The following is a 22,032-nucleotide window of genomic DNA, read 5'->3' as shown; positions in this document are numbered from 1 at the left end:
TTTTACAGGTTTGTTTTACATGTTGTTGTCTCCATTAATCTATTATAGTAAGTAAGTTTTTCAAAAACATGCTTAAGAGCCTCCCTGGTGGCGCAAGGAGTTAAGCACAGCACTGTGAAGCTATCCACAGACTCTGCAGCACGAGTTCAATCCCCAGCAGGCCAGGGAGCTACCCACACAGCATAGCAGACCTCACCTATCTCGCCTGCTGCTCCCCTAAGCAGTGTATTTCAGTCAGTATGCCTGTTTTGTTCCCTACTCTGTCTCTGGGTGAATCATCTCATCCCCTGCACCTCTGGCCTGTACCCCAGTTCTTATATGCGGTTGAGTGCTGGGCTGCGAAGCTGCCTGCAGCCTTTGCAGCGCCAGTTCAATCCCTGGCTGCTCCCCGGCCACTGGAGGAGGATCCCACATGGCATGTAGACCTCTCCTGCTGCCCGCTGCTCCCCTCAGCATGTACTTCAGTCTGCCTGCTCTGCTCCCCACTCTGGCTCTGGTGAATTCTCTCACCCTCCCGCACTTCTGACTGTACCGAGTGCTTGTATAAATAAATAAAAATAAATCTAAAAAAAAAATTTTTTTTTAAATTAAAAAAAAAAAACGGGAAATAATTGTGGTTAAAGAGGTTTTAGAATCAAACTTTTGGCAAATAATTTAACGACTCTAAGCCTATTTCCTCAAGTATAAAAATGGAGTGAATAATACCTATGTATCATAAGGTTGGGGTAAGGATTAAATGTGATCATACATAAAAGGGTTGCAATTGGCACACAGCTCAGCACAGTCTGTACTATCCTCATTAAGCCCAAAATGGCTTCCATCCAGTTAAAAGTACAGCCAGACTCAAAAGAGGGTTACATGGAAAGTCTAAAACATTCACTACAATAACACATACATGCAGTGAAAGGATGACTCCTTTGTTGCATATGTAAGTGGAAATTCCAAAAAGATTGAGGGTCTCATTCTTAGCTACACAGTGAAATCACCTGGGATAGTTCAAAACCAAAGTCCAACTCCCAGAGACTTTGATTTAGTTGGTCTGGGAGACACTGAAAATCCAGGCTTCTTTTTTTTTTTTTAATAAAGACCAGCATTTTGGGCCTCCCTAGTGGCACAGGGATTAAAGACAGTGCTATCGGGTCTCCCTTGGTGGCCCAGCGGTTGAGCGCTGGGTTGCGAAGCTGCCTGCAGCCTCTGCAGTGTCGGTTCGATCCCCGACTGCTCCCCGGCCACCGGAGGAGGGTCCCACATGGCACGCAGACCTCTCCTGCCGCCCGCTGCTCCCCTCAGCAGTGTACTTCTTCGTCAGTCTGCCTGTTCTGCTCCCCATTCTGGCTCTGGTGAATTCTCTCACCCTCCCACGCTTCTGACTGTACCCAGTGCTTGTATAAATAAATAAATTAATTTAAAAAAAAAAAAAAAGACAGTGCTATCAAGCTATTGCCAGTCATTGCAGCATCGCATGCTGCTCCCCTCACCAGTGTATTACAGTGGATCTGCCTGTTCTGCTCCCCACTCTCTCTGGTAAATCTCTCACCTGCCTCCCAGCACCTCTGGCTTATACCCCAGTTCCTGTATGCATAAACAAATCTTTAAAATATAAATAAAAATAAAGACTAGCATTTTATTTTATATATATATATATATACATATATATATTTTTTTTTTTTTTTGTATAGAAAAACTAGGGTATAAGCCAGAGGTGTGAGGGGTGAGAGGATTTGCCAGGGACAGTGAAGAGCGTAACAGGTAGAGCTACTGAAATACACTGCTAAGGGGAGTATTTGGCAAGACAGGAGAGGTGTGCTGCACCATATGAGGGTTAGCTCCTGGCTGGGGATCAAACTCAGGTCATAGCTGTGATAGTGCTGACACTTAACTCCTAGACACCAGGAAGGCCCCTGAAAATCCAGACTTCTAAAATTTTCCCAAATGGCAGATTTGTTCTCATCTCCTTCCTGTTCCAAGGCTTCTCCTCTAGAGCCTCAGTCAGTCCAAGAAGCATCCTAGCTTGATCCCCTGCTTTGTAAACTGGCACTGGAGATACTGGAGCAGAACTATATGTCATGCATCTGGCTTTGTTCAATCCACATTTGAGTTGGGACAGAAAGAAGAACCCAGAAACTGGGTCTCAGTGACCCATACAAATTCTATTCAGTGGGGGTGGGGGGAAGCAAATATTGTTTAAAAATGAACAATGAGGGCCTCCTCTGGTGGCGCAGATAGTTGAGCACAGTGCTGTGAAGCTGTCTGCAGCCTCTGCAGTGCCAGTTCGATCCTGGCCAGGCAGCGAGGGTCCCACATGGCGTGGCAGACCTCTTCTGTTGTGCCCGCTGCTTCCCTCAGCAGTGTATTTCATCCATCTGCCTGTTCTGTTTCCCGCTCTGTCTGGTGAATCCTCTCACCCTCCCGCGCATCTGGCCTATACCCTGGTTCTTGTATAAAAAAACTTTAAAAAAAAAAGAAAAAAAGGAAAAAAAGTGAAGAATTATGTAAAAAAAAAAAAAAAGAACAATGATGTAAAAAATAAAAAAATTAATAAAATTGAAAAAAAAATTCTGTTCCGTGAATGTAGATGACAGCAAACTGGACAAAGGCAGCCCAGACTTCTAAAAGAAATATTTACATACAGCTGCTTAAAATGAAGGTTTGCCGGAAGTCATCCACATAATTTTCCACTTAACCAGGAAATAATTTCCCTCTAAATGCACAAAATCATACTGGTGTATTGTGGTGGGTTTACACTGATTAATAAATATTTGAGGGCCTCCCTGGTGGCACAAGGAGTTAAGACACAACCTATGAAGCTATCCGCAGCCACTGCAGCATGAGTTTGATCCCCAGTCAGGGAGCTACCCACATGGTGCAGCAGATCTCTCCTGACTCGCCCTCTGCCCCTCAGCAGTGTATTTCCTCAGTCTGCCTGTTCTGTTCCTTACTTTGTCTCTGGCGAATACTTTCACCCCCCCCACCCCCACCCACACACACACACCTCTGGCCTGTTCCCCAGTTCTTGTATGCATAAGTAAATACAAATAAATCTTTTTTTAAAGATTTATTTATTTATGCATACAAGAACTGGGTTGTAGGTCAGAGGTGCAGGAGGTGAGAGGATTCACCAGACTGGGGAGCAGAACAGGCAGATTTACTGAAATACACTACTGAGGGGAGCAGCAGGTGAGTCAGGAGAGGTCTGCTGGGCCATGTGAGTTAGCTCCCTGGTTGGGGATTGAACTCCTGCTGCAGTGGCTGGCGTGAGCTTGATAGCTTGATAGTGCGGAGACTTTAAACCTTGTGCCACCAGAGAGGCCCCATTCAGGAGAATTTCATCAGTAAATAGCTGGTTCAGAATCTTGTTAGGTTGATAAAAATGAAACTATTTGCCTCTTGGAGCTTAAAGGTATATGAAGCTCATATTCACAAAAGGTATATGAGTCCATATTTGTAGCTCTTCTCTTATTATGGAGCTTGCATGTACCTAATTTATCTGACACAGCATAGAAAAACAATTTATGGACTTCTCAGACCAGCCTATCTTCATAAGGTACAAGCCTGAAAAAAAGCCAGTTAAGTCACATAAACAAACCCTATTAGTGGTTAGTATGGGACAGAATATGGGCCATCACTCAAGCAAGCAAGCACATATTGAAGTGATCATAAAGTTTCCAAACAACTTATAATGATGACTGGAATAAGCATCTCAGTCTCTGATAAGAATTGGGGATTATAAAACAAAGACAATCCTGCCTTCAAGAATTTTCTCATCTAATGGAGACGATATCAAAAAGTAAAAAAAATACACAAAACTGAGATATGCTGCAAAGAAAAGAGAGAGGGTGTTAATGAAAACATATAGAAGAATTACTAATGTGGTTGGTAGGGATAATAGTGTCAAGGTTTCCATAAGAAAGGAGAATATAACTGAGTAAGAAGAGGAGAGATTTTATGGTAAAGGGGACAGCAGATGCCAACATTCTCAAGCAGGAAGGAGCACAGATTATTTGAGGAACTGAAGAAAGCCAGTTGGGAAAGAGTGAAAAGACGGAAAAATGGCAGGCTGGTTATGTCATTCAAGATTTTGGCCATTACACTAATGGAATGGAATTCTATCTTCAATGTTAAGATGTTAATAGAACTTAAACAGAAGTAGTAAAATAAACACATCTGCCCTTTCAAATCATCATCCCCATTGTGGGTGTGAGCACTGATTTGGGAGGAGAGTAAGCATCATTATGGAGAGACCAGTAAGTAGGCTATTTGAAGTAATCCACAGAAGAGGCAGGGAGTGGCAGGAAAGAGTTAAGTGGAGGTTTCAAAAGATATTAAAGAGGCAAAATCAAGAGGACTGGGTGATACACGTGGAATGATGAAACAGATCTGTAATCAGTCCCTAGTGATTCCAGAATATAAAACATTCAACTATGTTATCATTAGTAATCAAGCACTGCAGTAAATGTGAAATAGAGGAGTCAGCTCCCTGCTGTTTCCCTGCTGATTTGCCTCCCCATGAAGTTACTAGGGTTTCACTCACTTGTAGAGCAGGCTGGGGGCCTTCACCGTACACCGGAAACCTTGCTGGGTCTGCACCACCTCATAGGCATCACAGGGCTCTTCTGCACATTCCATGAAGCCTGCACAGAAACCATAACATTCTTTCTCAGAGTTGCTGCTTCCCCACTGTCAACCACTCTTGGGGTTTTTAAAAAAGCAATCAACACACAGAAGTGGGACACTTTACTTTGCAGAACACTGTTCTGATTTTCTTTCTGAATGTCTCTTAGAAAAATAAAGAATACAAACCACGTGACTATTTTAAATCTTCTAGTCTTGAAATCTTGGAAAACTATCCTATACATACCATTATTTAACTGTTTTCTCCCAGAAGTTAAAACACAATAAATCTTTTGAAACTTTTTTGGGCAATATAATTCAAGTAACATAAAATTCATCCTCTTGAGAATGTACAGCTTGGTGGTGTTAAGGCCCAAAATTATTTCAGTGAATAAAGTAGGATGATACTGGAAGAAGTGACTCTAGATAGCTGAAACAGAGAAAGGAGGAGGGTGAAAGTAGGAACTCAAAAACTGCAAGACAGAATGGAAACAATGGGGAAAACTTAAGGGAAGACTAGCCTTCAAGGTTTTAGGGCCCAACAGAAAAGATAAAAAACCACAAAGAAAAAAAGAAACAAAGAAACTGAAAGGTCCTACTTATGCATTAAACCCAAGTCAAAGTTAATTAGCCTGAAAATATTTATAATTCATCTCAAGTATTAACTTACTTCTTAAAATCTCCCATACATCATAATAAAGTTACATTAATTATGCATTTGGAACTCCCTGTATAACTGCAAAGACGAGAAAAATAGCAACACAATAATAACAACTAACATTGAGCACCGGCTAAAATATTTTACATATTTTCATTTATTTCAATAATTTATATACATATATTATTTTGCAGCTTTATAAAGGAATTTAATTTTGTCACAGAATATTAATGGTTAACAGTTAACTAAAATTATTCCCCCAATTACATTTAAGCCTCTGTGAAAGGTGAAGCATAAGTTGACTTATGAATCACTGCCACTGAGAACACCTCATCCAATTCAAACTCATCAGTCCCCTAGACAACAACACAAATGTAGCTTTGAAAAAGCCAAACAGGGGCCTCCCTGGTGGTGCAAGGGGTTAAGCACTGCACTATGAAGCAATCCACAGTCTCTGCAGCACAAGTTCAATCCCCAGCCGGCCAGGGAGAAACCTACATGGCAAGGCAAACTTCTCCTGTCTCAGCAGCTGCTCCCCTCAGCAGTGTATTTCGATCAGTCTGCCTGTTCTATTCCCCACTCTGTCTGTGGTGGATCCTCTCCCCGCCCCCGCCACATCTCTGGCCTGTACCCCAGCTCTTGTGTGCATAAATAAATAAATCTTTAAAAAAAAAAAAAAAAGAAAAAGCCAAACAGCTCAAATTTCCCTGCTCAAACATAAACACATGGAAACAAAACAACAAGAATTGCTCTACAGTACAGAGAACATTTTACTTTTCATTTGACCATAGACAACCAAGATCACCTTGATAGAAGTCCTCCTCTTCTTCTTCATGTTGGTAAGTCTGTTCTTGGATAGGATTCTTCCTGTAAATTCGCCCATCAATTTTTACAAGCTGCGGGCGCAGAACTTCCATGATATTTTCTCCAAATAATAAATATTCCAGTGAAATCCTGAAAAAGCAATGATTACCTCACTTTTTGTCAGAAATAAAACTCTATTATATGGATTATTATGTAGACCTGAAAAAACACAATTGGGCATCAGTTCACTGTATTTCCCAAGAAAAGTAACACTATTTTCCACTAGACTTCTCCATGTGGCTGCTCTAAGTCAACTGCTGCATTTTTCCACTACACTATTCCAATTCCATTCCTGGTGCATTCCAGGAATGTAAACTATTGTAAACTATTCAGCATTTAAAAGAAAGAAAGTGATTAAATGTTGTTGATCCCTTTATATAAAGCCTAGCCATGACTTTTAAGAGACCAGAGGGCCTCCCCTGGTGGCGCAGGGGTTGAGCGCTGGGCGCAGCCTCTACAGCGCCGGTTCCTACCCCCACCGCCAGCGAGGGTCCCACAAAAAAAAAAAAAAAAAAAAACAGACCAGCGATCTCTTTATAACTCTACCCTAAAGGGAGCAAAATGCAACCTTCTGTGCCTAGCTAACCATTTGCAAAATATCTCACCCTTTCCATACAGCATGATTAAAAATTAAGAGAATTAGGGATATTTAATACACAGCATAGGGGTGGGGTGAGTACTAAACTGCTGCCTATCAAACAGTATAATGTGACTTAGCCAACATGATTTTTCAAACCAATACACTCCTTAAGGAAGAAATCCAATTTTTATGGGCCTCTGCCAAACAAACTGTACATCACCTACTGAGAATCCAAGCTTCCTGTCACCACCAATAAATCAGTAATTTAGGAAATAAAGGTTCCTATGGGCTAGCTGTGTTTGAGTTCACCCCACATTCCCACCACACAGGGTGGATAGTCTGAAGCTCAAAATACTTAAATGAGCTCCAGAAAAAATGGATGGATCTTTATCAATACCAAATACACAGCAAGTAAGTCAGTCACTTTATCATTTGGTAGTTTGCTTACAGAGCCAAGGAGAGATTCACTGTTGTGAGAAATAAAAACGAAGATTAGCAGCAATGCTGCCAATCTGTGACTATGCAGGTGCCTCTCTCCTTTTCCTAATAAATCTGTCCTTTTAAAATGTGAAGAAATAAAGAAGAAATAAAAAGGAAGATAGACTTAAATGGAGGAAGTATGGGTACAATCAGCAATACTTTAATGACATTACACCTCAGCAAGCCCCTGCTAATCCCCCCCCAGGACCTCTCAAAAAAATAAGGCTCTGGGGCCTCCCTGGTGGCGCAAGGGGTTAAAAAGCAGCACTATGAAGCAATCCCTGGCCAGGGAGCTACCCACATGGCACAGCAGACCTCTCCTGTCTCACCTGCTGCTCCCCTCAGCAGTGTATCTGTGTGAATCTGCCTGTTCTGCTCCCCACTCTGTCTCTGGTGAATCCGCTCACTCACCACACCTCTGGGCTGCACCCCAGCTCTAATATGCATAAATGAATAATTTTTAAAAAAATAATAAGGCTCTCCACAAAAGCAGACTTGAAAGTTATAGTGGGGCCCTCAGACCACGAGCTCTGGAAAATGAGACCGTGTCTCAGTAACAGCAAACTCTTCTTTGCCTTTTCTATACCCCCTGGGGCTCCTAGACAGCTGAGGAGGAAGGACGACTAACCAACTTAACCCGGCTTCGTGGTGGTTTGGAGAGGAAAGCTGAAAGCATGCAATGTTGTGGGGGACTCGGAAGCCCTGAATCCAAAAGCGAAGAAAAACATGAGCACGTCAAAGCGAGTAAAGAGAAGGGCACCCCACTGCCGCAGGCCCACCACCTCGCCGCGAGGAGGTGGAGCCCAAGCTCCTCGCAGGCAGCGCGCTCTCCGCGCCTCTCAGCCCTGGCCACGCCCACAGCAGACCACGCCCACAACAGCACGGGCGCGCGCACGCCGCTGCCACCGCGCGGTGGGGGGGTGAAGGGGATCCCTACGCGCGGGCGCGAGCACGCCGCCCTCCCTGTCGTAGTCAATACGACCGCTCTGGCTGGTCCTGGGGGCGGGGCTGTAGGGGAAAGTAACAAAGTCGCTAAGGTAAGTGGCCGAGTGCTCAGGGACCCTGGGGAGCTTGGTAGAAAGAGTCGATCCCTGGGATCCTACCTGCAGGGACTAGGAAAATGAAGAAGGCTGGAGCACAGACGGGAGCCTGCCGCAGAGGGCGTCTAAGAGGAAATTTCCTCAGGCCGCGCCTGAGTGCGCATGCGGGGCGAGGGGTGGCGCGTGCGCAGTGGGACGGTGCCAGGGCCTCGCCGTCTATAAATGGACCTGAGCGCGTTGCTTGCGGAGTGTGGTTCCGAGAGAGTTTCGGAGTCGCGCTTTGTCCTCTTCCCTTCCAGCTCCTTTCCACCCCACCTGTTTTAGCCACAGCATCTGTCTGAATAGAAAGCCAGATGTTTAAGTAGAACACAGTTGGATGATTTTCGTTGATGATAAAATTTAATGATTGCTTGTAATAATTTGCCATTGTACCAGGGAACTTCAGTGTCTTTTTAATAGATTTCTTGGACCTTTGGTGATTGTTGCCCAGAAATGTGCTGCTTATCTGGGCTTGAAGAAAGGCTATTAAATGGTGAATGAAGGCTCAGGATGAGGAACAGTCGTCGGCCAGTGAATTGGCCTTCTGGTTAAGCATTATTTAGGGGTAGTTTTCTCTGGGCAGTGATTAGGTTTGCAAGTTTCACTGTGTTGAACAGTACCATTAGTTTTTTGCCTATGTGTAGTTTGAGGAAATACATTGTTGCATTTTTAAAAGTTGATTCGTTTTGAGAAAATAGGCGTGTATCTTCTAGGAGGAAAAGCAGTTCATGATTATGAGGTCATCCTTTATCACACATGAAGTAAATGTTTAATCGTTTTATCAGTGTGAACACAGCTTTGGTATGTGCCCAAAAATAGCATTACTCACCTTCAAGGATCTCTACTACCAATCGTCTCAGGTTTCTGATAATACCATACTCCATTTTTTTTTTTTTTTTCATTCAACGCAGTTTTACTGAGTACCTACCTTGGGCCTCACAGCCTAGTAGGAAAGTTATGTTAATCTGAAGAATGAGAAAGAAAAAAATAAATAGTAATGGATCGTCCCTTAGACCTTGAGGGTGGAAAAACAACTTCACTTCCTAGATAAGAGGCGTCTTCCTAAGATCACTTACCTTCAAATGAAAGTGTGAAGTGCATTAATGGAAGGCATTTTCCCTTTTCGAGCAAACCATTACCCCTCTAGGAGCTTGCTTACTCTGTATCAAATGAAGAGAACTTTTCCCATGAGTGTGTTGGGAAATAATAAGTATGAAAAACTGGGATCTGCATAGGGGAAAAAAAATTCAGGAGTAAATATTCATTAGTGATTTTAGATAGCTAATGTTGTTTACTCTGCCTGAAACTGTTGCAAATGCTTTAGTTTATTAACCTCATGGCATCTGTGTGATATAGGTACTATCCCCTATTTTAGAGATGAGGAACTTGAGGGAGAGAAGTGATTGTCCAGAATCCTAAGTTAAGTAGCAAAACTAGGACATGAACCCAGACCAAGAGGCTTCAGAAACTGGGCTCTTAACCACACTCTTTGACCAGTCTCGTGGCGTGTGACGTGCCAACAAAGCCATTGCTTGAATAATGTCACAGCAAATAAGTTAGTCTCTCTCACCTTTAAGAAATCTTACGGTTGCTGTGAAATGCTTAGTGCCCTTAGCAAACATAGATTTAATTCAACAGCTACTTAGTATGTAGGCCAGGCATTGTGTTTGACTCACCAATGATCAGAATGCCTGCCTTCATAGAGATGTTGAAAACTAGGGTTTATTGTTGGTTTCACTTTAACTCCTATTACCACTTGCTGATAGCATTTGATACTTAACATTTAATACCTAAATCTTTTTTTTAAAGATTTATTTATTTATGCATACAAGAACTGGGGTACAGGCCAGAGGTGTGGGGGAGTGAGATGATTCACCAGAGACAAATTGGGTAACAGAACAGGCAGATCAACTGAAATACACTGCTGAGGGGAGCAGCGGGTGAGTCAGGAGAGGTCTGCTGTGCCATGTGGGTAGCTCCCTGGCCAGGATTGAACTCATGCTGCAGTGGTGAACTGCTGCAGTTGGCAGCAGATAGCTTCATAGGTTGCATCTTAACCCCTTTCGCCACCAGGCAGGCCCTCAATACTTAAATCTTTAAAGCTAGAAATTACTTAGGTACATCTTTCCACACCACCCTAAAATTGCTTATTTATGTTAAAGTTAGTTTTGTGCTAAATCTGCCTCTCCAATTTTCAACTCTGGTTGGTTTGTGTATTGAATGATGGAAGTTCTGAGTTTGAAAGAAAATAAAATGAAAGGGAGTCTTTTGATTATATTCATTTTAGAAGCCTAGCTGTGTCTAGTTTTTGAAATTGTCCTCACACTGGAGGTTGCTTGAGTGCTGCTGATTTCAAAATATAAAGTATGCTTTGCGTTTGCAACTTAATCGAACATTTATCAAAGTATAGGAAAAATATTACAGTTTTAAGTCTTAGGTGAGATGTATAGACATTCCACAGTAGGTTTATGCTGAATTGATGGGAGCTCAGACTGAGCTACTCTCCAAAAGATGGCTATATATATTATCTGTATACTTTATTTAAAACCCACCAGGGGGCCTCCCGGTGGCGCAGCAGTTGAGCACTGGGTTGTGAAGCTGCTCAATCCCCGGTTCAATCCCCATGGTGCGCAGAACTCTCCTGCTGCCCGCTGCTCCCCTCAGCAGTGTACTTACATCAGTCTGCCTGCTCTGCTCTCCCCTCTGGCTCTGGGGAATTCTCTCACCCTCCCGCGCTTCTGACTATACCCAGTGCTTGTATAAATAAATAAATCTTTAAAAAAAAAAAACTATTTAAAAAAATAAAATAAAATAAAATAAAACCCACCAGGAAGCCACTTAGAAATTTGGACCTGGTCCATTGCTGTTTAAGTTTTTTTAAAGAGCATTTAAAAACTTGTGAAACTATATTTTGAGCTAGTGTAACCCAAAGGATTGAGTATGAACCCAACTTGAGAAATTTTGCCTCTATGAATATGAATACTATTTGGAAAGTTATAGAACTCAAAGAAAATAGGAAAGGTGACCTAATAGCAAGATTGAAATGTCATTAATCAATTTGCATTTTAAACAGGTTGACATTCTAATTATAGCAGCTGTCTTACAGTTCCCATATCCCACTTCAGTACTGATCAGTATTGTAGACATATAATGAAATGAGAAAATAAGCTCTGCTTCCCTGACAGTCTTAATTCATCATCACAAATTCAAAGAAACAATAATCAGCATTTCAGAAATGCCTAGTGTATCATTTTACTTTCTAGGAAACTGGATTATGTGTATATAGGATTTATATCTGCATAACATTCACTCTTTTTTTTTTTCAGAAATAAGTCAACTTTTTATAACAAATGGTAACAAATGAAAAAAAGTCAACAAAAATTCTGACCATTAAAACAGGGATTTTAATTTAAAAAAATCCTTTTACAGTCATTTCTTTAAATTTTAAAATATGTAACATACAATTAACCACTAGCCCTTTTAAAGTGTACAGTTCAGTGTAAAGTCATTTTTTACTCTAAATATTAGAGCTGCACTATCCAATCCAGTACCACTAGCCACATGGGGCTATTTAAATTTTGGTTAACATTAAATAAAATTTAAAATACAGTTCTTCAGTCACATTAGTTTAGTAACCAATGAAGCTAATGGCTACCAAATTGGATAGTGCAGATAGAAAATTGGAACATTTCTTCGGCGGCTTTCCTGCCTGGCTGTGATTATACAGGTGCCTCTCTTTTTATTTCTTCTTTACATAATAAACCTGCCCTTTTAAAATGTAAAAAAGAAAGAAAATTAGAACTTTCCATCGTGGCAGAAAGTTCTGAGACTCTTTGTAGAAAACACACTTAGAATCTTTTGTGAATGTGTGGTTTAAGCATCTATAGAAGAAGTTGTGTTTTTGTTCTGAAATTTTGTAAGTAGTTATGTATTCATGTACAGATTTACATTTGTAAATGTAAATTAAACAGCTATCTGTATTCCTAATAGGCCATGCATTCCAAGACAATTTTCTGGGCTGTTTTGTTCCAGCTTTGGGATGCCACCAAGTGATTGGTTTGGGTATTACATTTAGGTGAAAATTCTGGTTTTTTTTTTTTGTTTTAATTTTTAATGAAAGGGTCAATATATATTTCCTAATCATTGCCCCTTCCTTGGGAACAGAACACAGTGTTATTCTGGAATTCTATTTGGAAAATTTCATAAGTGAATTTCTTGATGTGACTTGGTCAGGATGTATCCAAGGCAGTATGAGGCTTGGTTGTTTATCTTTGTATGTAATTTATTTCCTCAGTAAAATTACTATAGTAACATTGCCATATCACCCTTTTGTAAGTCAGTCCAAAGTGACAGAAACAGTTTGCTAATGGTAGAAAGTAGTGTTTTAAATAGAAAAACAATTCTTAAACATATTTTCATGTAAATTTTGGAATGGTGAGAGTATTGAGGGTAGGGAAAAGGGGGAGCTAATTCTTTATTAAACTACATGCTGACTGTTATGGTAGCCAGACTGAAATGTCAATCTCACCTCCATAAACTTGTCAATTGCTGTTTTTCTTTCTCTGTAGTGAAGTGAGAATTCTACTAGAGAGGAAATGGCTGCCTCTTCATCATCATCCTCAGCTGGTGGAGTCAGTGGAAGTTCTGTCACTGGATCTGGTTTCAGTGTGTCAGACCTTGCCCCACCACGGAAAGCCCTTTTCACCTACCCCAAAGGAGCTGGAGAGATGTTAGAAGGTGATCTCATGCTGCTTTTTGCTGAATAATTGGATTCAGACCTGCAGTGAATATTAATTTTAAAAAAGCTTTTAAGTGGATTAAAGACGAGTTTCCCCTTACTTCAGCTCCACATTTCATCTCTTGTCCCCATTTTAAAATACCACCTTAAAAACAAATATTTTCCCCCAGAATCATAATTTTGGAGCCAAAGGAGGCTGGAAATCAAGGAGGTCATCTAAAGTTCTTTAAATCAGAGAAGCTAATGTGATTAGACAATGTTAAATAAAGACAAAGTCAGCACTAGCATCAGAAATTTTTTTGACCTCTTGCTCTAGTTTAATTTATTCTCTCCCTAGTCTGGCTCCTTAGGGTTAGTGGGTTTGATGTGTTTTTCTTAATGTAATCAACCTATAGATACTTTAACCTCATCAGAGAGGTTTTAAGAGGAAACAGGGATAGTGAAGATGACTCACTGCAGGACAGTGCTGTGTGGTTTTTCTAGGGCTAAGCCGGATTTGCATCACATCATCCACCATCTTATTTAGCACACATCTTGTGAACTGGCTTGCCAAGACCAGGGCACAGGTTATAAGCATGAAACAGCATTGGCACTTGGAATTCGTCAGATTCATGTCTCTTTAGGAGCCAAACTGATAAATTCTTACAGGAAACATAAAAATCACCTAAGAGTGTATTTAAAAATGTACATTGCTGTTCCACCTTAGAGATTCTGAATTGGTCTAGGATGCAGCACAAAATGTCATCAGTCCTTTTATGTCATGGGATTGTCATGAAAGTTGTTCTTAACTATTGAATTATTTCTCATAGTTTTATAACAGTCAGCAAAGAACCTATTAAAGATTCAGAATCTATATGATTATAGTACTTTTGTGCTTAATTGATTAATTGATCTTTTCTGCTTTAAATATTGAAAATTTTGATAAGCATATTTAAAAATTAAGTTGGAAATGTCTCTGAGAAAGGCACAAACTGTAGTTAAGGAGTTGATTTTTTATATCAGATGTAGTAAAAAGCAGAGTTTTGATTAAGGCAGGGCAAGTAGCAAAATCATTTGTAACAGGAAAACATGGGGAGACTTGGACCACATGTCTCCCTAAAATTGGTCAAATCATGATTAGGAAGTAGACAATCAGTGTCATTAGTGATACGTTTGAGGTACATGTATTTCTACCTTTGCATTTTTATCTTCTTCGGTTGTGTTACCTGAATTGTCAAGATAGTGTTACTGAGTCTGGAGGTAGTGAACAATTGGGGCCTTGTTTAACATGTTTGGCACTAAAAATATTTTATTATTTCAATTATATGCAACACAGACATGTTATTAAGGAAGTTCCCCACAGGACAAATCAAAAGTTGGAGTAACTTAAATTGCTTAATAAGTTTTATAGTAGCAGCAGAGGAATCAATGTTTAACAATGGACTTTAAGATTGAAGTCATTTAAATTCTAACTGCAAGAGAAATTTTATATAAGAGGAAACTGCTAGTCTCAAAGCTGTCAGCATTCTTTGTCAGCATATACCAGAATACTTGGAAAGTTTAAAGAAGAAAGTCTTCTGAGGTTATTCTAAATGTTGATATTCTAACAAATTAGAGTTCTAGCCATTTTCATTCCATCCCAGTTGGCTTCATGGAGGAAAGTATTGGCTCTCTATTGTAAGATGAATTTAAATATTGTCTAAACTCACAGTACACTGCTCTGATTCTTTCAGGTTTAAAGTTTCACCTATGTCTTAAAAGCTTATTTATTCTAAAGGACAGGGGCCTCCCTGGTGGCGCAAGGGGTTAAGACTCAGCCTATGAAGCTCACCGCAGCCATTACAGCCCAGGTTCAATCCCCAGCCAGGGAGGTGACCCACATGGCACAGCAGACCTCTCCTGACTCGCCCGCTACTCCTCTCAGCAGTGTATTTCAGTCAATCTGTTCTGTTCCCCACTCTGTCTCTGGTGAATCCTCTCACCCCCCAAAACTCGGGCCTGTACCCCAGTTCTTGTATGTATAAATAAATAAATCTTTAAAAAAAAAAAATAGGGCCTCCCTGGTGGCGCAGTGGTTGAGTGCTGGGTTGAGAAGCTGCCCGCAGCCTCTGCAGCGCCGGTTCGATCCCCGGCCCCCGGGCTAGGGTCCCACATGGTGCGCAGACCTCTCCTGCTGCCCGCTGCTCCCCTCAGCAGTGTACTTCGTCACTCTGCCTGTTCTACTCTCTGCTCTGGCTCTGGTGAATTCTCTCACCCTCCCGCGCCTCTGACTGTACCCAGTGCTTGTATAGATAAATAAATCTTTATAAAAATAAAAAAATAAAGGACAGACTATTGAAAATTAAAGATGAGAATTCCTAAACTGCCATCTGGGTTAATTAAGAATACTAAATTAAAAAGAGCATTCCTAAATGTGAGTTAATAAGGATATTAGATTTGGAAGCATCTTCTTTTACCTTCTTTATAGATGATACTATTATGCAATTAATCTAATGCATATGTACCTTCACATTTTTCTTACAGTAACATAATAGAACATGAAAATAGACAATTGCCTATTCACAATAAAGAACAAAAGCAATCAGAAGTCAAGGTTGGATTCTGTTTATAATCTTAACAGGTTCAACTTGATCTTGCATATGCCAAAGTCTAGGATAAAAAACCCAAATAACCTGCAGTTAACCTTGTGAATTAACTTTTTCTCTCATCTGCTTTCTGATAACAGACACCTCACATAAGCAGTGTACAGCAGTTTTCTGTGTTCCCCTGCCCTTGGTTAAGATTGTCCTAACCCAGTTATTAGTGAGCAGATTAGAGACTGCCTTCCAGCCCAGAAGTGGCTGAATTTTAGTGACATTGTAGGCCACTGAAGTATAAATTATCTGGCATTGTCTAATTTCCTGCTGTGAGGTAATATTCTTTTAAATGAATTTGTTAGCATCCTACTTACTGGAGTTGTCAGTGGTGTTAGATTTGGGCAATTTACTGACTTTTCACTCTAACCTTTGCTTGCCCCTTAAGAAGAGAGCTGATGTGTTGCTCCAAAGGGTTTGATTACAATTTCTAAGTGGTAGGCAGGTTGCCCCAGGCTGACTTCTCTCTGGAGAAACTCCAGGCTTTAGATTGGTACAGATATCACATATAATAGGATGTGGCTAAGAAGCAGTGAACTTTGTGGTTAACACAGAACTGCAAATCAGCAAAAGTGTGTTCCATAGGCATACAAAGTGGCAAAGTGATATGCAGGTGCCTTTTTGAAAGATAAGCTTATATGCTTTTGCTTTGAAGTTCACTAGCAAGGGAAATATGCAAATGTTAATAACTTAAGCATTTTATCCTAATAGCACCTGTGATTAAATGTAAGTGGGTGGTAGCACTGTCAAGAGCTTCCAAATACATCTTTGCCTGATCCTTATAGCCCATAATCCCTGCTGTCTTGTGTGAGAGCCTGAAGTTTAGGATCAAACCACCTGAAAAGTAAGCTCTAATTCTCTGTGCTTTTCTCTTTCTAAAATAAAACAGGAGTAATAATTTGAGTCTTTAAGCAGGGATAGGAATAGGTTAATGAATGCTGGCAAATGAATTACATTCAGGCACAGGAATGGGGTTGGAGGGAAGGGGTTGAATCATATCCCATAAAGCACAATACATAGAAAAAAATGTTGAACTGAGAGAATGTAACACTTTCCCTAAAGCATACATCATAATATTTATATTTATTTTTATTTCTTGGCATCAATTTTAAAGAAGCCTCCTTGGTTTTGCATTTAAGCCATTTGAATACAATATATTTAGGGTTTTTTTTTTATTGTTTACCATGACTTCTGAAATAAGATCTGCCATGTGTAAAACTCAGCATGTGTTTATTTCATTGATACTTGATGCCTGGCTGACACACCAACCTGTGATTGATGGTTGAGTGTTTGACACCTAGTAATACTTTCACAAACTACCACCTAAAAAAAGACAGCTGTGTCCTCTACTTCTGTTTGTCTTAGGATTTTTGCAATAAAACACAATCCCCAAATGGTTTCCGCAGCCCCTTCTAAAAATCACGTTTTCCTGCATGACTTTTTGTCTTTTGGGGTACATTTTGCTGTATCAGCCATTGCCTGACAAGAAATAACTTGAACCAGCTTATGTTTCACAATCATCTTCCAAGAGCACTGGTGACTGAGTTAGCTACCTTCTTGCTGCCAGTTCTTGGCAGTAGTACAATGCTAGGTTTAGAAATTGCACCATACTCTTATCGCCATCCAAATTGCAGTGTTTTGGTTCACTTGGAAAATCAAGGTTGCAATTTGCGTTTACAGAATGAAATTTCCCAGCAGTGTTTTGTGATGGTCATAGTGATGTAATTTGATATATTAAAATCTACAACAGCTGCTTTTCCCTCAACGTTACTTGAGAATGAAAATGAAAATATTTTGTTCCTTTGTATTTTGATAGCAGAGGTCATGTGACCAAATGTGTCAGCTGTCAGTGTTTGCCTGACGTACAGAAAAGGAGAACATTAAGAAACTCAGGTTGGTAGGGAGGGAAATGTTCAGGACATTAGACTGAGGTTTCTTGTTTTTGTTTTTTTAAACACTATTTTCAAACTCTTAAACGAGTAGAGGGACTATTTTAATATTCTAGGTATAGAAGTAGCTTCTATAACAGAGCAGTGTTAGTTCTAAATGAGACAGAAGCCCTCTTTGTAAACACTGAAAACTAGACCCCAAATGTAAAAGCAGGGCAAAGAATGAATACGTTTACTTGGTTTATCAGAAGCCATAAAACCCTTAGAACAGATTAAAACCTTTCCTCTTCTGTTTGTAGATGGCTCTGAGAGATTCCTCTGTGAATCCGTTTTCAGCTATCAAGTAGCATCTACACTTAAACAGGTGAAACATGGTAAGCTCATGGGCGTTGTGGACTTAACTATGAGAATAAATTTACTGAGGGGTGGGAGAGGGATTCAGAAAGGTCAGTGTTCTCCTTGACAAAAACTCCTGAATCCCAGCAAAGCTATTTAAGTGAGCTTTCTAAATTACCTACAGACAAGAACATTCCATGGTCTTAATTCGGACATAATGTCCACATTAAGGCTTATAGTTGAAGTCAGAAAGGGTTTAGTTTTCTAGAGGGATTGATGCTTCCTACTTCTCTTCTGTTGCCTTTTCCTCTCTTAAACCTTCTTTTACTGTTGCTCTCCACTGGTTATCATCTTCATCTTCAAGTATTTATGTAATACCTCGTAGTCTGTGGAGTCTGAGAAGCCTGGACTCGAAGATACTAGATGTACCTTTACTGTTCCAGCATGCCTCAGCAGGCCTTCATTTGTGCATCAGGGAGCTCTGTTCCCCCACCAGACCATTTCTCCATTGAAAGCATAATGTTGGAGCAGAAACTACAATTTCCTTTCACCCTAGGATTCTAGTATGCAAGTCACTATGGTATGAAGGATAAGTATTATTTTATATAAGATTAAGTTTTCTGACCAACACAGAGTAAGACCGCATTACTAGAATATTGAGGGGAAGAATCTTTTTAGAAGTTATTTTCAGACACATCATCATGTTGGTGATTAGTGGCTATCTCATGGCAAATCCATTGTGTATTATACATTACCTCCTTGACTCTCTACAGATCAGCAAGTTGCGCGGATGGAAAAACTAGCTGGTTTGGTGGAAGAGCTGGAGGCAGATGAATGGCGGTTTAAACCCATTGAGCAGCTGCTGGGGTTCACACCCTCTTCTGGTTGACCTTGCCTGGCTGGGTCCCTCTGGTGCACAGCAAGTGCAGGGCCAGCGAGGGACTGTTCTTATGCTTTCATCGCCATCCTGAGATTCATAGCTCCATCATTGAATTGTTCATTCACATCATACTTGGCTTTTCTGTACCTGTCCCCAAGCAACAAATATTTAAATGTGTGATCTCCCAGGGAAAATTTTTGTTTATTTATTTTTAAAAAATACTGAGAATCAGATTAGGACAATCAACTTCAGAAGCCAGGAGTTTGGGTTAAGAGATATTTATAAAACTTCACATGCCAGGTAAGACACATGCCAGAACTGATCAGTTGAATGGCATCTCTCCTATTACTCATTTAGTGTCTGGAATCCTCACCAGTCAAGTCCAAGGTCATCATCTGGAGTTGTAAAATACAGAATTCCTGACCTAAAACAGTTCTTTTGGCAGATGAAGGGGATTTCAACTCAGGACCTGTCCAAATGAATTTTTTAATGTTTGGGGTTGAGGGTTCTTTCTATTCCGAGACATCTAATTCTATAGATTATAACTTTTTCTAATCTCTATTAGACATGCCAGATACTGGGAAAAGGAATTGCTTTTTGAATGTTGAAGCACTTGTGAAAATAAAGCAGTGGGCAAAATCCTTTTAAACACAGAAATCCTGAGTTCATTTCTTTGGTGGGCTCAAGCAATTCTGTAGCAAATAAATCCTTTGAAAGAGCTCCAAACTGGTTTCTTTATCCTTTCAAAGTCTCAGGGATTTAGGGTAGAAGGAAGAGGTCAAATTACTTTTTATAAGAACAGAATCTAAAAGCCATTTCTCCTAAGCAAATGGTAGATTTGCTTTACCTCAGGGGTGTTTGTCTTTACAGAAGTATATGAATTTATCTTATCAATATTTGAGTAGGTTTAATACCGTGAAAGCTAAGAATTGTCCTTTGTCCTCCCTCATGGGTCCACACTGCAGTTAGGAGAATCATTTATTAGCTTGTCTGCAAGTTTTGCCTCAGACAACATTTGCCTTTCTCCTCATTAATAACTTGCACCTGACCTGCTTAGAGTTGCTTAATTATAAATAAATATAATCCCGACAGCAATTGCCCTTAATCTTAGGAGTTCAAAATATTTAACATGTACTACCTGACAGGGAGTTGGTGACCTCATTGTATTGGTAAAGAATCAGAGCACATGGAAAGTAAAGGCCTACACATGATCACATCTCCCAGGCAGAAGAAAATCTTGGACCTTGGAATAGAATGCAGTTGATTGTTATTTCAGCTTACTGTATTCTTGTCTCTAAAGCAAATCATAACATAAAAATGAGCCCAGACTCACCTATCCCATATTAATATTTCTCAAGCTAAACAAGTTCCATATATGTACCTTTTGACATTAACCCTCTTAATGTTCACCAAAGGAAAAATGGAAAAATAGCTAGACACCAGTAAACCAAATTTTCAGTGACAGTTTAGACGTAATCACAAACTTTCTTTCATTTGTTTCATTTGTATAGCTATATAACACAGAGACTATATTACTGCATCTTTACCCTTTGGTGTTTGGATTTATTATAGAATTTTTTTCTGTTTTTATTTTTTTAAAGATTTATTTAGGCATATAAGAACTGGGGTACAGGCCAGAGGTGTGGGGGTGAGAGGATTCACCAGAGACAGAGTAGAATAGAACAGGCAGATTGACTGAAATACACTGCTGAGGGGACAGTGGGTGAGTCAGGAGAAGTCTGCTACGCCATGTGGGTAGCTCCCTGGCCAGGGATTGAACTCGTGCTGCGGTGGCTATGAATAGCTACATAGGTTGCATCTTAACCCCTTGCACCACCAGGGAGGCCCAATATTTTTTTCTTTATATTGGACATTTTTCTTAATAGCTTAGCATTGACGACATCCCAGGATTGAACAGAAATGCTTTCTAAAGTAACTCTCACCATGATTATTAGCTGCTACTTAAGTTCCCCACAATCAAGACCCTCACTATGTTTTATAGGATGTCTGCTCCCTCTCTGTACCTTTTTGTTTATCATTATGTCTCATCATCCCTAACTCTTATTAGCAAGCTTTGGGCTTGAAGATGGACCTTGTTGCTCGTCTGTCATCTCCTATGCACTTAATTATTTGTCACTCACAGGCATTAATTATCCTGTCAGTAATGCTGCGACATATGTAATACCCCCTAATACAGAAGAGGAACTTGAAACTCAGAGCGAGCATTATTTGCCAAAGCTTCATAGCTAAGTAAATGTCTAAGTCTAGATTTGAACTCAAAATCTGACAAACTCCAAAGCTAATGTTATTTGAGCCACACCATGTTTTATCCCACTGAACCAAACCCAGTGCCTTAAATAAAGCAGAATCCTAAAACCTTTTTATTAAATAATAAAATGAATTGGGAGCCTCCCTGGTGGTGCAAGGGGTTAAGTCTCAGCACTGTGAAGGAATCCACAGCTGCTGAAGCACGAGTTTGAGCCCCAGAGCCCCGGCCAGGTAGATAACCCCCACGGTGCTGCAGACCTCTCCTGTCTCGCCCTCTTCTCCCCTCAATAGTGTATTTCAGTCAATCTGCCAGTTCTGCTCCCCACTCTGTCTCTGGTGAATCCTCTCACTCCCACACCCCACGCCTCTGGCCTGTATCCCAGCTCTTGTATGCATAAATAAATAAAATCTTTTTTAAAATTTTTGAAAAAATGAATTGGGCCTCCCTGGTGGTGTAGGAGTTAAGTCTCAGCACTACTGTTATTGCTGTGGCCTGAGTTTGATCTCTGGCCAGGGAGCTAACCCACATATGGTGCAGCATACCCCTGCTGTCTTGCCTTCTGCTCCCCTTAGCAGTGTATTTCAGTAGATCTGCCAGTTCTGCTCCCCACTCTGTCTTAGGTGAATACTCACCACCCACACCTCTGGCCTACACCCCAGTTCTTCTATGCATAAATAAATAAATAAACCTTTTGAAAAATGATAAAATGAATTAACTGCCTTTATCCTTCCAATGCTTGCTGATAAGATTTTCTTTTTTTTTTTTTTTTATTTATTTATTTTTTTTATATATAGAGGCATGTTTTTTTTTATTTATTTATTTGTTTGTTTGTTTGTTTTGTTTATACATGCACTTGGTACAGTCAGAAGCGCGGGAGGGTGAGAGAATTCACCAGAGCCAGAGCGGGGAGCAGAGCAGGCAGAAGGACCGAAGTACACTGCTGAGGGGAGCAGCGGGCAGCAGGAGAGGTCTGCGCGCCATGTGGGACCCTCCTCCGGTGGCCGGGGAGCAGCCGGGGATTGAACCGGCGCTGCAG

General features: G+C 40.5%; 2 protein-coding genes across 3 annotated transcripts in view; one reads left to right on the top strand and one right to left on the bottom strand.

The window, feature by feature from the left end:
* The window catches only part of ASCC1 (activating signal cointegrator 1 complex subunit 1), a 96,390-nt gene extending 88,004 nt beyond the window's left edge, over positions 1 to 8,386 (bottom strand). The window contains exons 1-3 of one of the 2 annotated variants that reach the window (XM_054690592.1): positions 8,297 to 8,386; positions 6,075 to 6,223; positions 4,532 to 4,631 (exon numbers count right to left, since the gene is read on the bottom strand). In XM_054690592.1, the coding sequence (XP_054546567.1) occupies positions 4,532 to 4,631; positions 6,075 to 6,186 (212 nt within the window). In that variant the 5' untranslated portion in view covers positions 6,187 to 6,223; positions 8,297 to 8,386. Of the gene's footprint in view, positions 1 to 4,531; positions 4,632 to 6,074; positions 6,224 to 7,821; positions 7,911 to 8,296 lie in introns of those variants that run through there. The other variant, XM_037497543.2, reaches the window with a different exon arrangement.
* ANAPC16 (anaphase promoting complex subunit 16) lies at positions 8,110 to 21,739 on the top strand. The gene is made up of 4 exons (XM_037497541.2): positions 8,110 to 8,230; positions 12,841 to 13,009; positions 17,811 to 17,885; positions 18,621 to 21,739. The coding sequence occupies exons 2-4, from the start codon at positions 12,868 to 12,870 to the stop codon at positions 18,734 to 18,736; spliced, it is 333 nt and encodes a 110-aa protein (XP_037353438.1). The 5' UTR covers positions 8,110 to 8,230; positions 12,841 to 12,867; the 3' UTR covers positions 18,737 to 21,739.
* The last annotated feature ends 293 nt before the right edge of the window (positions 21,740 to 22,032 follow it).

This window comes from Talpa occidentalis, unplaced genomic scaffold (assembly GCF_014898055.3).
Source record: "Talpa occidentalis isolate TD23 unplaced genomic scaffold, MPIMG_talOcc4v2.1 talOcc4.8, whole genome shotgun sequence".
NCBI classification, from domain to species: domain Eukaryota; kingdom Metazoa; phylum Chordata; class Mammalia; order Eulipotyphla; family Talpidae; genus Talpa; species Talpa occidentalis.
This window is presented reverse-complemented; position numbering and strand designations above follow the sequence as displayed.